This window comes from Prorops nasuta, unplaced genomic scaffold, assembly GCF_024137725.1.
Source record: "Prorops nasuta isolate Cenicafe-Biocafe unplaced genomic scaffold, Cenicafe_Pnas_1.2 PNAS00008, whole genome shotgun sequence".
NCBI lineage: Eukaryota > Metazoa > Arthropoda > Insecta > Hymenoptera > Bethylidae > Prorops > Prorops nasuta.
The window spans coordinates 4,480,976-4,497,083 of NW_027116805.1; the positions used below are offsets into that span (position 1 = coordinate 4,480,976).

The window sequence follows — 16,108 nt, forward strand, 5'->3', positions numbered from 1 at the left end:
GTAATTGTCTCTTGGTCACTCTCACTTTCTTAGGAGACGTGTAACGGATAGTCCAGTCTTGTAATCGTCGAGCTAAGCTTTTCTTTACAATGTTTAATGACGGAAAATAAAGCGGCATCCTTGCAAAATGCTGGACGTTGAATAAGACTGCGCTGGGGGGAAGGGAAATAATGTAAGACGTGAAAAAAATTGGGGGAATAGTGGTGGGGTAAGTGGGGAAGGTGGGGATTTTCAGTAAAAACCGGTATGAATTTTAATGTAACAAGCGTTCCTGGCATAACTGGCCTGGCTAACTGACTCCATTAATTTCACTTTCCACGTAACTCTCCAGCAGAATTTTAGTGAGATAAGCGAATGAAATTCTTGTCAAAATCATCTCTTTAACTTCCACCTAGACGAATCTACGTGATAAAATACAGTCCCTTGGAAAATCTTTGCCAACTTGCATTTCCATCAAATATCCTTTATTTATTTTCTAACAATTCCACCAAGCAGATATCATTTGTTTATTCATTTTTTGACATATTAATCCTTGTTGGAAGGATTAAAGTGTGAAAATCTCAGTTTCTCTCTAATTTTATATAAAATGTAGTAAATTATTTCGACAAATATCAAGCTTCTCTGGTAACGAAGAATGGATAATTTACTGAATTAATTTTATCATTATTATCTTGGAAGAGTCGACTGGGACGAAAGAAAAATTTTCAAGCCAAAGAATGAATAATTAAATTCTTTTGAGAAGGATGAAAGTGTGAAATTTAAAGTTCCTGGTCAATTTTATTTCAAATGCAACAATTTGTTTCGACCAATATCAAATTTTCTTGGTATAATAAGAAAGCACAATGTACTGAATTAACGTCATCATTATTTCCTTGAAAAACTGAATTGGAATAAAGAAAAATATTCAAGGTAAAGGATGAATTATCGTCGAGTTGATTTACTTTACATATAAATCAGAGTGATCGCAATGAAAGCGTTTAACACAGATAGAAAGTAAATACGTCATTGATATCTGCGTCATAACAGCGAGTGAACTGCCAAATCCTGTAATCTTGCAAGATTACTTGGGTATACATAGAGTTACAAGCACTGATAATACGAATTTCTGTGAAACGACTTTAACGTGCTTCAATAAGCTAATTCAATCAGCTTGGGGCAATAATTTATTTGTGCATTGCAATACATTGCAAATTTAATTTTTACGCTTATTGACATTAACACAATATATAATAAAATTTATTGTACTAGATTCAAAAATGGAAATGCTCGATTAAAATAATAAATTATAAATCCCAAGTTCAACCTTGGCTTTGTTTACTATCGAGAAATTCAAGCTTTTATCAGTTAAAATATGAAAAATGTTGCATTTGACTTAATTGCACGTTTTTAAAGGACGAATTTGACGGGTGAGACATAGCTGGATAGAATGCATTCTCGGCGCAGTGAGAATTGGAGTTTTCAAAGCAGGTCATATCCGCAGGGAAACAAAGAGTGACCTGGACCGAAAAGGCAAAATACAGGTAGTAGAGTCTGTGGTTAAGATTGAGAAGAGTAAAAAGAGAAAGACGGAAAAAGGTCGAGTGTATATAGGAAAAGGGCTCGTTTTCCCTTGCAGCTTAAAACTCTAGCCATTTTTAAAGTGTCAAATGGAAAGCTTTAATTGCAATTTTCGTCGTAACACTGAAACATCACAAGAAACTTCCTACTTTGCTCCACATACTTTTCTTCTCTTACTCTCCCTCTCTCGCTCTCTTTCTCTTTCTTTATGGGGCTTTTAAGCTTTCCCCTTGCCCACTCTCATTTATGCATTATTCACATTCTTTTCTTCCTTTATAATTTCACACAAGAAAAAACTTGCTCGGAATGTCTATTATTCCATAAAAAAAAAAAAAGAAAAACATTTCCTTTCGATAACCAAACTTTTATTTCCTCAGCCTCTTTGATTACCTTTTCTCTAAACTGTTCGTTCTTCTATAATATATCAATTCAAAATGATTCCAACTGTAATTTTCAATGAATTAGTGCTACTTAAAATATTCCTCTAACAAATTCTATACGACTTATCTCAAAACTTAATAAAAACTGATAACTCAATTAGATTTATCTATTCGCAATTCAATTAAGCCTCTCATCAACCAATTAAACTTAATTGTGCACATAAATATGAAAGGAAATTTTGTTCTGCAGTCGTGTGCAAGAAGCGTTAAGCGTTCAGTTGGTAGGTCACACTTTCTTATTGTTTATTTTTCGAATAACGCACGTTTACTCGACAGCCTCATTGTTCTAATCCGTCTGCTTTAAATAACGTTATCGAAGAAATTAGAAATTTTTTACGCTAAAAAAAAAAACGTAAAAATAAGAACTAAAAATCTTCAAAAATAACCGTAACAGTATTTTTTACGAAACAAAACGACACAACGAGCTTTCCGTCTTTTCAGCGACAAAATTAATTACAAAAGCTTATCCAACATAATTACAGTTAACGAATATCACGCAGAAAATTAGTTGGAGTTTAATAAGAATTTCGAGTGGAATTTCTCGGCGAGTCTTACGTGTTTCATCTTGCATCTTGAGCACGCGTTAGGTATGTTCCTCGCTTTCCTCAATCTCAATTATAAAGCGCTGGTCTTCCGGGGAGTCCGGTGTGTGACGTATTTACTTTCTATCGATGTTCCCGTTAATACTTTCATTGCGCCTGCGTGAATCCCGAGTAAATCGGGTCGATCCGGTAAGCACCGGCTACTGAATTTACGTAACTTTTCCATCATTTCTCGTACACCCCCCCCCCCCCCCCCGAAGCCACCACAGTATTCCCCTGGTTCCTTTTCCTCCCGTTACCACCTTCCACCTGCCGAACGACTTATTGCGACTAACACGAAACGAAACTGTTTTTCTTCCAGCAACGCTGCTCCGCGTTTAAAAGTTGAAATTGAAAGAGCAACAAGTGTAACGCCACTGCTCTCTATAATCAAGTATCGTTTATTCGTGTTGCTACCACGTTGCTTGTTCAATGCTCGTTTATTGCTCGTCCGCCACTTTAATTACGTTGCTTCATCGTCACTTGCTCATTGCTGCCTTATTGCATACTCGTTGCTAGTTTAGTGCTCTGTTATTGCTTGGAGGTTTTTGTCTATTGCTAGTTCGTTGCTCGAAAATTTCTTGAATCATTTTTTAATCGTTGCTGTGGTTCTTACTTGTTCCTTTCTTATTAATTTTTTGTTACTTATTTTTTCTGCTGTTCTTCGTTTGTATAATTATTAATGTTTCTGTTGATATTTCGATTGTTATTTATAAATGTATAGTATTATAGTGATTATGTAGTTTCCAGCAACTTTTACAATATAAAAATCTTCGACAATCCCGTACAGTCAATCTTTCTTCTAATTTTCAGCCTTTGAAGGATGAACGAACCAATTGCGGCAGACAAATGAAATCTTGAAAAACAATTAGTGGTAACTGGTAATTAATTCGATTGTAAGACCAATGCGTTCTTCAAGCGCAATCAATTAAAGTTACTCCTGGCACACCGACGGAGACCGAAGATTCTTACTTTCGCAAAACTCTTTACATCCTTTTTCGAACGTGATTCATAAAAGTTTTCAAATTCGATACGATCGACGTGCCCCTATTTCAAGTTTAAACCGAATCAATGCTACAGGCTGAAATAAAATCCAAAGCTACTAAAACAGGGACCCAATAATTTGTCACTATTCCAATCCTCTCTTCAGCTCGTATATTATATTTAATTACCTTTTTTACAATTATTATTTATATCTAAAAATTATAATATTTTGTTTAAATACGCGAAAATCGAACAATCCAATTAATCAAATTTATCTACACCATAGTATACGTTTCTAGAAATTAATATTTGTTCAAATTTACTATTAAAATTTCTATTCAACACCTGTACATGTGCAATTGAAAACCAAAAAGTAAAACAGTTATCCAATCGAGTGAAATTTTTTCTAATATTGTCAGTTGTAAGACAGTCTTCGTTAGAAAAAGTTGCAGATACAATTGTGCAAGTATTTACGCGGAATAGGAAGGAAAAAGCGACAAGTGCGTTTGGTAAGAAGGGAGCAAGTGGCTCTGGAAGAATTTGCCAGTATCTAGAATCCTTGTAAATTGTCCATGTGTTGAGATAACGATGAGGCAAAGAAACGAGCGGTCAAGATTACACACACACACACACACATAAAAATATTACACAAATTGCCATAACAAACTTTTGCTATTGACGAAAAACGAAAATAAAAGTCAACCACCTCCCCCTCCCCCTTATAATTATCCCTTTAACCACAATGAAAACTTTTCCAAAATTTTTCCCTCTTTCCATTCATTTGTTCCCATTTTATTCTCCTTCATTCATTTTATCCAATTCCATCAGTTTTATTTGTACTCCCTCCCCCCCCCCCCCCTCCCCATTTTCACCCACTTCCTACTTTCGTCTATTATACTTTCTTCCTTTATTCATTTCACCTCAACTACTTTCAGATATTTATCCAGCATGGTTTACAAACTTGAAAAATATACCATGTATACTATATTAATATTAATATTGTTGCAGTTTTATGTAAAATTATGCACGTTTCAACACTTCCCTTATATCAGACTTTTGTACGCAGTACGAGCTTTATGTATATGCACATAAATTTATACTAGAAAGGGTTTTAATGCTTCGACCGATCATTTCATAAATACAATTGTGGCGATCATATTGAATTATCCTAACAGTATTGATTTTTCTAATCTACGTCGATAATTTGACAATAATTTATGATAGCATTTGATTATCCATTCAGAGCTGTAACTTATCATGGATCGAAAAGTGCATCGACAAAATTTGCCATTCAAAGAAATATACAACTTGATAATAAATTATATTCCTATGTCAAATTAAAAAAGTAGTTTTATCAGAGAAAAATACGATAATTTCTTGAATATATTTAAAAAAATTACAATACCGCAATTATCAACCATTCACAGTTCTAACGTATCCTGAAATCAAGAGTGGATTAGCATAAATCGATAATTAGCGAATTAAATAAACAAATAGAGCATGACGAGACGGACGCACGTAGATTGTCTATAAGGAGAATTTAATAGCGAAGAAGCGTTGATTTTCTAAAAATAACAGCAGCGTTCTAGAATCAAACGACGAATGGCACTTTTATCGTTCATTTCTGATAAATCATTCGTTGACTGGCATCGGGACGAATCGGGACAAGGCTATTCGGTTTTCTGGAGTCAGTGCGAATGTAAATGAAACGAGAAGAATGTAAAACTGACTTTTATACTTGTTATCCCCAACATGCCTGTCTCGCTTCTTATTGCCGGCGCGCGTTACACACCACTGAGTTAAACAACTTTCCACATTTATCGCGATACGTGTAAACATATCTAAATTTAAGTTTAATATATGCATTTAATTTCTCATTCTTTCACCCTTTTCGATGTTTATACACGCGAGCATATTTTCAAGTATCCAATTTAATAAACAACCCCCACCCCTTTGTATTTCCTCCCTTCGTGTATTTTACAAGTTAACTTACTGAAAAATGATAAAAATATTATAGATTTATTTTTATTATTTTTTTTAATTCTCCAATTAATCAATAATAATAATGCAATTAAAGTTTCAATAATTAGTCAAACAATGGTTAAATTAAAACTAAAATAATTAATACACAGTCTCGTTATAAAATTATAAAAAGGTTCTACGACACAGAGGGGCCCATATTAAAACTTTCTACGTTACTCGGTAAATCATGGTCAGTAGCTTCGCGACTAATCAACGTAGTAATCATAACTGATTAATGCTTTTGAACAACTCTTGACAAAAAAATATCTCGTACGTCCCCGTTGAGATTATTCCCTCGTGCTTCGATTAATAAATTCCTTGATACAGCCATGGCACGTGGAAAAAAAAAGCTTCGAACATATTGCAGATTTATTGAAAAATATTCGAGTATAAAAAATAGGGTGAAAGCTGAATGGGGTGAGGTGTGCAAATGTTGGGAAAGGTGGAGAATGGAGGTTTTCTTTAACACACACACACACACAGTGTAGTCTGAGATTCTTCCAGGTTGGATCAGTGCTCCAAGTGGTTTGTTTATACATTTTATGCAGTTTACGACTCACTGTCAGCTATCTCGATACACCAGCACCATATCCTATAGCCTGGAGCCCAGTCCTACAGTACTTAGTTTCCAGTCAAACTCCAAACTACAGGAGACTCACCCCAATATTAAGATTGATCTCGATACTTCGCGTAATGTTGTTTCCATCCTGGAACATTGCACTCCCCCTTTCCAAATATTTAATCAGTTTTACTCTCCCAGCACGACGTAAAATTTTCTTCAACGTCCTTGAAGTATGAGGAAAACATTTCTGCAGTTTTGCAATTTTAAGATTGACCCTTGACGCGAAACCTTTCTATGACGATGGTAGTATAGTAGATCTCGTGGAGGGAACTAACATAAATATTGAAAAATATATTTTTCAGCGAAACTCTGGAATAAAACTGAAACGTTTGAAAATTCCTATGGGATCCATACTTCATATCTCCTGGATTCCTCAGAGATGTAAAAGCAACCGTGTAAAGTCAATTCTTGGAGAAAAATATGGACAATGTGTGAAGAATTTATTGGTTTATTTGTAGCAATTATTAAAAAATATTAAATAAATAATTATTCCAAGTTTCAATTATTATACATTTTTGTAAATTTTAGGGATTTGGAAAATGTACAATTTTATTTGTGTAAGGAAAGAATATATAGAAATAATGGATTTTTATGTAGCAAACAGTGCATAGGCAAAAGGTTAATGACCTTATCAATCGAAGATTAAATTCAGCAGATTAATGGGGGACTTCCTTGAGAGCACATCGAGCAAATAACATTGTGATGATTTTATTGCCTCACATTTGCTCTTTTAACACCTATTATAATTTACTATCAACTGAATTCAATGACTCTTACATGTTGTATATTAATAATCTTATCATCTACAGCTATTTGTCTTTTACTGCACAAAAATTCTATGCACGTGTTGTGCATATATAAATAATGTAAAAGAATGATTGCAAAAAACTTTAAAACAGTATATTATATAAATTTAATTTCTTGTAATTAATATTCTACAAATAATCTATATGAACCAATTGGTAATTAAACAAATAAAACTTTCAAACTCATTACCTATATTAGTTACGTTTTTGAAAACTCTGAATTACGTAATTAAAAATCTAAACTGGAAAGTTTTTATTTAAAAAAGGAGCAATTATACCATTAATGAAAATAAATGCAATTTTATGATTGGAAAGTGCATAATCAGTTATTTATAACATTTCGACCTTTACATAATAAATATTTGCACGTAGCTATACATTCGTGTCCAGGAAACAAGTGCTTATCACCCATTGTGTTCCTTCAATAATTAAGGATTCATTCAGTTTTTTATCTACAAAAGGTATTAAAAAAAACTGACGTAACGTTCAGTTAATACAGTATTTTAATTATTACTGAATTTATCCAGCCAAATTCAATGTTTCCATACAATATTTAAAATACACTTCTACCTTTATATTACATCTCTCAGGAAAAATATTTTTCATACTTCTTTTTAATCCCTTTAATTTCAATTATAAAAATTGAACTTTCAGTCTCGTTCTCCCAACTTTTAATCCCTCGTAGCAGCAGTAAAGTTTTACACAGGAAACAAAATTTATCATAAATTTCCTCACAAGTAAAATAAATAATAATAATATATATGTACATAATTGTAAAGTTTATAGTTATGTTGGAAAATTGTTACGTGGAGGAAAAATTGCTATATATGAGTGGAAATAAATTGATGTGGTCGTTAAAGGACACACAGAGGATTGTGTTAAAACTTTCTACGTTTCCCAGTAAATCGTGGTAGAATTTTGTGCTTCGAGAGCTCGTGCGTCCACTTCTCATGTAATGCCATTTTTTCCCAACAACGATAAAACTTTGCCAAAACCTCGAATCATTCTCCATCGCGTCGTGTGGCAACAATTTTACGATTGTTACTACAGAGTTGAACCTTTAAATTAGATTTCCTTCTAATCGATTCGGCCAAGCACTGCTCTATCGCGAGAGGAAATATTATTTTTCCTTCCTCGACACCAATCATTTTCCCCAGTGGTTTAATTTACCTGAGAACCACCCGCGGCGTATCTTCATTAGTGCAGACCCCATATCCATGCAACCGAGACAGAGAACAGAGACCGAGAACAACTCTCAAAGCCAATCCTGGACAAGATAAAGGTTTCCCTTTGTACGAATCAGGAAAAATATAACGTAAAATCCTAGCAAGAACGTACGAAAGATTAAATGGATAAAATGAAGATTCTCTTTTATACAGTAATTAATTCATTTCCATTGATCCTTCTCGTTTATTTCGTCCGTGACAAAGGATCTCATGCAAGATCGAATTTAAACATTTTTCGAAATTTCTTCATTTTTCAAGCTAATTTTGGACATGATAAAGGCCTCCCTTTGTTCGAATCAGAAAAAAAAGTAATATAACATACCAGAAAGAACGCAGGAAATATTAAATAAATACACAAAAATTCTTTAAATGGATTATTGAAATATAAAAATATACTCATGACAGAAAAATGATTAGCAAAAAAAAACACGCAGGAATCTTGAATTTTCGCAAGAGTTTAATTTATTCGTCATAATTAATTAAGAGATAAATATTCGTGCTACTACGTTAAGAGGGTTAACATTTAACAAGTATAGTTACACCATAAAGAAGGATAGTATTATAGTAGGGTTGTGATATTGGAGAATTCTGGTAATAAATGGACCATTCTCGTCTTGGGAGCCATCGATATCGCTTTCAAACCGGAAGAGATATCGCAACTTAATTTATCTCTTAGGCTAATTATTCCAAGCGACATTTAGTTACTTTGTCATCAATTCCATTTCTCGATCTTCTCCCTTTTGTCCAATAATTCCTCTCTCTTCCAATATTTACCTTTTTTCCTGCATATTTTCTTATTCCCAGGCTCTTCTCTTGTTCCTTTCCACTCTCTCCATCCTTTTCTCCTATCTCCTCATCCACATTTCTCAATTTCCTCGCTCTTACCCCCCCCCCCCTAGCCTCTTTCTTCCTCGTTTTATCTCTTTTCTCCAACAGTCACAACCCCCCATCCCCCTCCACCCCACCAAAATCTTGACATTTCCACCTGACCTTGAATCGCTAACAATCCATTTATATTTATAAAATCATCGTCTCGCTCGAATAAAAATTCATCACTCTAATTTATACATTAAAAATGTATTTTCTTTCAAAGTCCTTCATCTTCACACGTATATATATATATATATATATATATATATACATATATATAGATTTTCAAGGGAGTCTGGAGGCTTGCAGTAATTTTCAGGAACGAATAGTTTAATCGAAATGTAGGAAAGGTTGAAAGATTGGAAGGGGAGAGGGGAGCTTTAATGAAATGGGATAGCATAGCACAGCATATTTACAATTACCATTTTGATAAAGTTTCTGGCACGAAGCGACAGTTTTCACGGGGAACTTTCGAGCTCTCCATGCCTCTGTCGCTTCCATTTCGTAATAACATTATGCTAATGGTCTATCTTAGGTTCAGTTTGCGAAAAGATGTGCCAGTGAAACAAGCATCCAAGAAAATTGCAGATTGCTTCAATAAAACAGCTTATTCAACTCCCAACTTGGAGAAAATTCCTAATCCAGAACACACAGTTCCCAGTTTCCACGACGATCGAGCTGCATCTTCGGCTTCGCCATTTCATTAAACCGTGAAATTAACTTTAATTTCGTTCTCCGCGAAAATTCATAAACGACATCCATCGTTGGAATTCGTCACGTGCTAATTTTAAAATTGCACGCAGCTACGAAACAACTTTTTATTATTATTATTATTAATCGTACATAAAGAACACTAGCAAATAATTTAAATTTTGGAAGAATGGATGAAAAATAAAAACATATAGTATAAAAAAAATACTTACGTTTGATAAATAATTAAAAATTTGTATAACATGCGAGAACTGATCGAATAAATTATTTACGATAATGAGAACCTCTGGCGGGTCACCGGAGATCGTTGAGAAAAAGTAGAGAGAGGAGGGGGGGGGGGGGGCGTTGGGGAATCACCACGTCCATACGTCACTCCCACTGTATGGCCCCACCGAGACGCATCCACAGACTCCTGTACACATCCGAGTGTAGAATTTTTTGTTTGTGTAACGACGGATATCTCTCTCTTCCTCTTACAGCCATTTATTAAAATATGGAGGAAGTTGAAAAAGAAAAGGAAATTCTCACGTGATTATTTACAACGAGTCCCAGAACGAACGAAAATCGTGCTATACAATTGAGGCAGAAGTGGACCAAACGTGATTGTTTTTCTAGAATCATCAGCTGCGGACACCAGCCCCAAGACGAATCGACTAATCTTGGCAATTGGTGAAAGAAGGGAAGACACGAATTAACGCTCCACTTCAACAAACCAAAGTGAAAGAACTATCGCAATTATTTTCCCTACGTTCCAAATAAATAATTACTCCATTATTATTAATACAATGAGAAAGGGACGTGAAAGGCACAACAAGGGAAAAGTGAATTTTGGAATGAAGTAATCTGCTTGATACGAGCAACTTGCAGATATCTCAAATCCTGGATCTCAAAAGTTACCACGAACGGTATCAAGATAATTCCAGAAAATCTAAAGCACCTCTCGCAAACTCGCAGAAACGTAAGGGATTATTAACCTGTGCAGAGGAGAGAAAACTAATTACACGGAACAACCTAGTGAGAACACTTGTAATAATTATGGAAGAAGAAAGAAGAGAGTCTTCGTTGATTATATTTTGCAGATATATTTTTTTTTTCTTCCAACAGGATCTTAAAGAATAATCACTCGAGCTCTGCGAAAGTGTAATATCAATTATTCCCCTCGAGTCACCACGAAATATTTCCATCGCGCTTCTACAATGATTCTTAATCTTTTAACAGCACAAGAAATTTTCATTATTTTCAACATTTTAAGTACTGGCAATGCTTTACTCGAAACTAATTATACCTGCATAAAACATACAGCCAACGCAGAACCGAGCTAGTTATGAAATACAAGGACAAGGTTGTGAACAGGTAAACGACCATATAATACTTTCATTTTCTAAACGCGTGAAACTCGATTAACATATTTTTTTCCAAGCAGCAGAAAAGGGGGGAGACCATAAGAATTTTACTTTCTACAAACGAAAAATTTTAATAATTTTGTTAATTTGTATGGAAGAAGGATTAATACAATTATATTTGCAAAATTGTTATGCAAATATATAAAATAATTACACGCCAAGTTTTATTAATATATGCAAGGATTATCAATTTAAGTGTTTAAACTACAAATATAAAAATAGTACCAACAAGACAACGATCGTAATAAAACCAATTAAAAACAACATTGAGGAGTGCATAAATGCGAGTTTCCACAAGATAAATTCTGGGACGATTTACGGTACTTAGGTAGACTTGTGGTAGTTTCATTTGGTATTCGTAGCTCGTGTAGAATACGTCATGGAGCAAATTGTACCCACACACGTGCACGCATTACGTTTCTTACTCGTTCATAAACGTATGAAATATTTTGTTAGTGTGTGTTAGGTGTACAACGCGTAAAGACCCCCCCCCCCCCATGAGTTAGCAAAACTTTACTATAATAAAACTTTACAATCCCCCCCCCCCCTCCATACTCTACTGTATTACCCAAGTTTTAATAGCTTTAATTCGCGAGGTTACGCAATCTTAAAAAAATTCTCCTTGTTATAAACATCCCAATATTTTACTACCACCATTACTCAAGTCGACGCTAATTAACTTTGGTCAATCTCCGACGTTTAAAGAGACTTTAGACGCTTCGACCACTGCTGGGATTTTGGAAGAAATGTGTAGGAAAAAACAGCTAAATGTTGTCGATAAAAATAATTTATATTGCAAAAAAAAATAAAAAGTTTTCACCGTTAATTAAATTTTAGCTAATCTTCATGTAGTCCGCACAGACTTTACTCTCTGGTAATAACTATTTCCATGAAAAAATACTCTGTTTAGTAGCTATAGTGCAATAACCAGAAAAAGAATTCTTCAAGAATTATATTAAATATTTTCTGGCGTTAACAATAATTGCTTTATAATATTTTCATAACAATTAATGATATTTGAATCGTAGACTATAGTATATTACTTTAAAGTTCTTAGTAAAAAAAAAAATATAAGAATTGAAGAATCACATCAATATCTCAATGGTCGTTGAAAATGATTTGTTGAACATTGCTTGGTGCATTGAACTCACCTAACAATAGAGAATTCAAACAATTATTGATACTCGACTCGATCGATAATTGTGGTCGTAATAGTAGACGATGTTCAATATTAACACTGCACAATTAACAAATCTAGCATAGTACAAAATAATTGTATATTTTATACAACTAAATATTGTAATCAAATTGCTATAAAAAAAAAGTGCACCAAAAATATTCAATTCATGTATTTTCATCTATTTTTGGAGTTTATAATTAATTATTATAATTTAATTTTCGAAATTAATAATGCTTTATTTGCTATGTAAAATACGTGTAAAAGTAAAATGTTACATAGCACTTGTGTAAGAGCAAAGCAATGAAACGTAGCTACGTAATTAGGTAAATTAAGAGAGCAGGGAGGAGAGAATGTGTGCAATGAATTCTGTACTAACACTTGGTTTATGCAGGAAAGTGGTAAAAGTGAAGAAAACGCGTCGAGTGATTGAAAAGGTTCAAGTGGTTGAAGAAATGATGCTAGTGACGTGCCAAGTGATGACGTAGAAGAGGAAAAGAGGAAGGAAGAGTCATGGGAAGCAATAGAACACAGAGAGAAAGGGTAGAAAACAGAGTGAGAGGATACAATTATAAGCATAAGAATTAAAATTGTTAAAATTTTACTTGAAAAATTACTAAAAATCATAATATAAAGTAAAATCGAAAGATCGGTTAATGATATTTTTATCTAACTCATCGATATTCTCTATTGATTTTCTACAAAAATATCAAACACTTAAATCTCTGAATCAGCAAAATAATAATCCGAGCATCGAACGTTTTTATAATTATCAATAAAAAATAAACAAGAGTATAAAGGAAAGGAAAGTATTAAATTATAGGAGAGTAAACAGTAAGATTACAAAATCTATTGCGACTGTTTTTAAAAGAGCTTATAAGAAATAGAGGTAAAAAAATAAAAATTACTCTTCTTTTTCTACGAAGAATTAGGAAACAATGCAATTGGCTTATCATTCTGGTGTGGACAATGTGCAATAAAGCTGCGGTCAGTTCATATTTTCAAAAGAGCAAAAAAAACGTTTTGTTTTTTGCACTTACGTCACGCGATTCTCTTTAAAATTTATTTGCAAAATTTATGAAAATCTTTCCAGGCTCTTTGAAAATTTATCACCCTTTCATACGTCTCGCATTAGAATTATTAGACAATACCCCAGTAATTAAATCGGTGTTAATAACGTCGAAACGACCAGATTTGTCAGTTGTGCGTGTTAATAAATAAATAATTGTAGTCAGAGAGTAAAATCGTAATTACATTACTACGTCGAGAAAATCGTATGAATGATTAATTTTACTAATAAAAATAAACCGGTTTATTAGAAGTGATTATTTGAAACCCTACATTGTGCTGCCTTTTCTTTATTTAATGTTTTTGTATCCAACTATACCGCGAAAAACGCGTTGTGGTTGAATTTTTAAGAATTTTCCAAAAACAAAACACGACAATTGATTGACTCTGTTTACCCGAGAGCTCGTGAAGAACTTATCGTTTTAAAAAGGTATTTATGGGTATTTTGTTCCCTTTCTTTGTGAAAGCACTGTCGAGAAATAGGGGGAATAGAAAAGGGAACAAAGGTGAAAAGGGGAAATAAAAGAAAACGTGGAAAAAGTGTACAGGGGAAGACGAAAAAAAGTGAAAAAAGTAAACACCTGGACTTAGCGTGTTCAGATTACACAATTCGATATTAATGAAACATCGTCAGCGAAAGTCGTGAAAGATCTTTTCTACTACTACAACTTATTCATGAAGCAGTAAGTCGAAATAACTTTCTTCCTTCTACGTGTATTCCATAAAATGTGTAAATACCCCCAAAAAATGTTGCTTATTAAAAAGTGAAAAATGAAAGAATATCGCATTTGAGTTTATATTTTTCTATCTAAATAAAATCCCTATTCTTTTTTCGAAAAAAAGATATTCTACATTATGAACAATATTTTTAAGAAAACCATCTGTTGTTATTTACATCTTTTTATAGTGTCAATTATAATCTTATATATTTTACATAAAAAAATATAGTTAACATCAATACATAGTTTGTTTGAAAATGGAGATAACTGAATATAATAAAAGGAAGGAACTGGCTTTGCGGAGAAAACGAGAGTAAAATAACCTATCAATCATTCATGGTTTTATTTAAATGCTTAGCCATCAACTAAATCGTATTAACAATTCAATTTAATAAATCCTTTTTCTGAAAATTAAATCGGGAAAAGCTTGATTGGTTAACAGCACTTGGTCCGCATAATACAAAACGAGAATAATTTGAAGCCACAAAAGCTAGACTTACCATGAAAGAATAAAGAGCAACAGGTACAGAGAGATCCAATGGTTCGAAAGACTCCAGCGGTTAATTTCACACAAGTATGGAGGTTGCAATTGATACACGACACTTTTATAAACGTTGGAAAACTCGTGGAACAAACTGGAAGAAACTAGAAGGAAAAGAATTATCGCGAAGAAATCACGTGTAAGTCACATAAAGGCACAGATTTGAGTTGAAAAGCGGTGAAAAGCGATTTTAACGAGGGGTGGAAGGACTGGTCAAAGGGAGGGAGGGGGGGGGGTAGGGATTGGGATCGAGGAGAAACGATTGGCGAGGATCGTTGATTGGATCACCTGCGCGTTTCGAGGCATCGGCACGTCATCGTCGGCTATTCGTTTGAAGGGAAAAAGAAGGAAACTGTGGAGAAAAACCGGAGCCGACGAACACGTCGTCGCGAAATCGGATTCGAACTGTTCGGCTGCGCGCCGTTCGAGAAGATCGGGCAGCGGCTAGGTACGCAGTCGCGACGGGGATCGGCAAGCCTCGGCTATATCCGTCGGGCCCCCGACTTCGCTCGGCAGCCTCCGCCGTTCTTCGTTGGCGCCAAAACCGCTAACAGCGACACGCTCGGCAATTTTCGCCACTAAACCACCAAAAGCCCGCCAATTTACGCGCATATATATTCAAATTTCGGATCCAAAGCTACTACTTCTTCACGAGTTTTTCCTCCTTTTTAAATGAAAATCATTAAAACCAATTGCTCAACCGCTTTATCAACAGCAACGAGAATTCCTCGAATCATTGAATCTTTCTTAAACATCTGCGAAAACATTTTAATCGTCGTTTTAACCAGTCGTTTTAGTCGTTCTGTGGATATTGAAAATTGAAATGGATGGCTTTAGCGAGTAGCGAATTCCTTGCGTTATTAATGGGTATTTATGGGGGTCGTTTGTACAACAAACTGACAGGCATGTTAAGATTGCTATATTACAGTTACTTAGCATATTCCTGCGACGTGGAATTGTCCGTGTGCCCGTAATACACCCGTGCAAGTTCCGGCGTTTCACTGTAATTACATCCAATTCACAAATAATCACGTGAGATTTTGCAATAAATAATGCTCCAGCCTTGCGATACGAAGGCTCCATGTTGACATGAAACTGAATCTTCATATTGTCATGGGTAAAATATCATTAATAACCTAGTGGCTTTTATGTTAAATAAGTTTTTTTGTCAAATGAGAGGCAAAAACGGTTTACTAATTATTTAATAGTATCTTAACGAGATAACGAAGGACCGATGTTAGCTTATAATTTAATATAGAATAAATTACATTTTCTGGGATAAAAAATGGTATTTTATGGGGGATAATTTTAATTCCCTTCTGTTTTTGGCTTCTTATTAACGGCATATTGAGATTCTGCAAGGAAGGAGATGAAAAAGTGG

The 16,108-nt window shown here is 34.2% G+C and overlaps 1 protein-coding gene across 1 annotated transcript in view; it reads right to left on the bottom strand.

The window, feature by feature from the left end:
* Window positions 1-15,124, bottom strand: part of Ptr (Patched-related) — a 60,945-nt gene extending 45,821 nt beyond the window's left edge. Inside the window, exon 1 of the mRNA XM_066730656.1 lies at window positions 14,687-15,124. Within this exon, the coding sequence (XP_066586753.1) occupies window positions 14,687-14,689 (3 nt within the window). The 5' untranslated portion in view covers window positions 14,690-15,124. The remainder of the gene's footprint in view (window positions 1-14,686) is intronic.
* Between the last annotated feature and the right edge of the window lie 984 nt (window positions 15,125-16,108).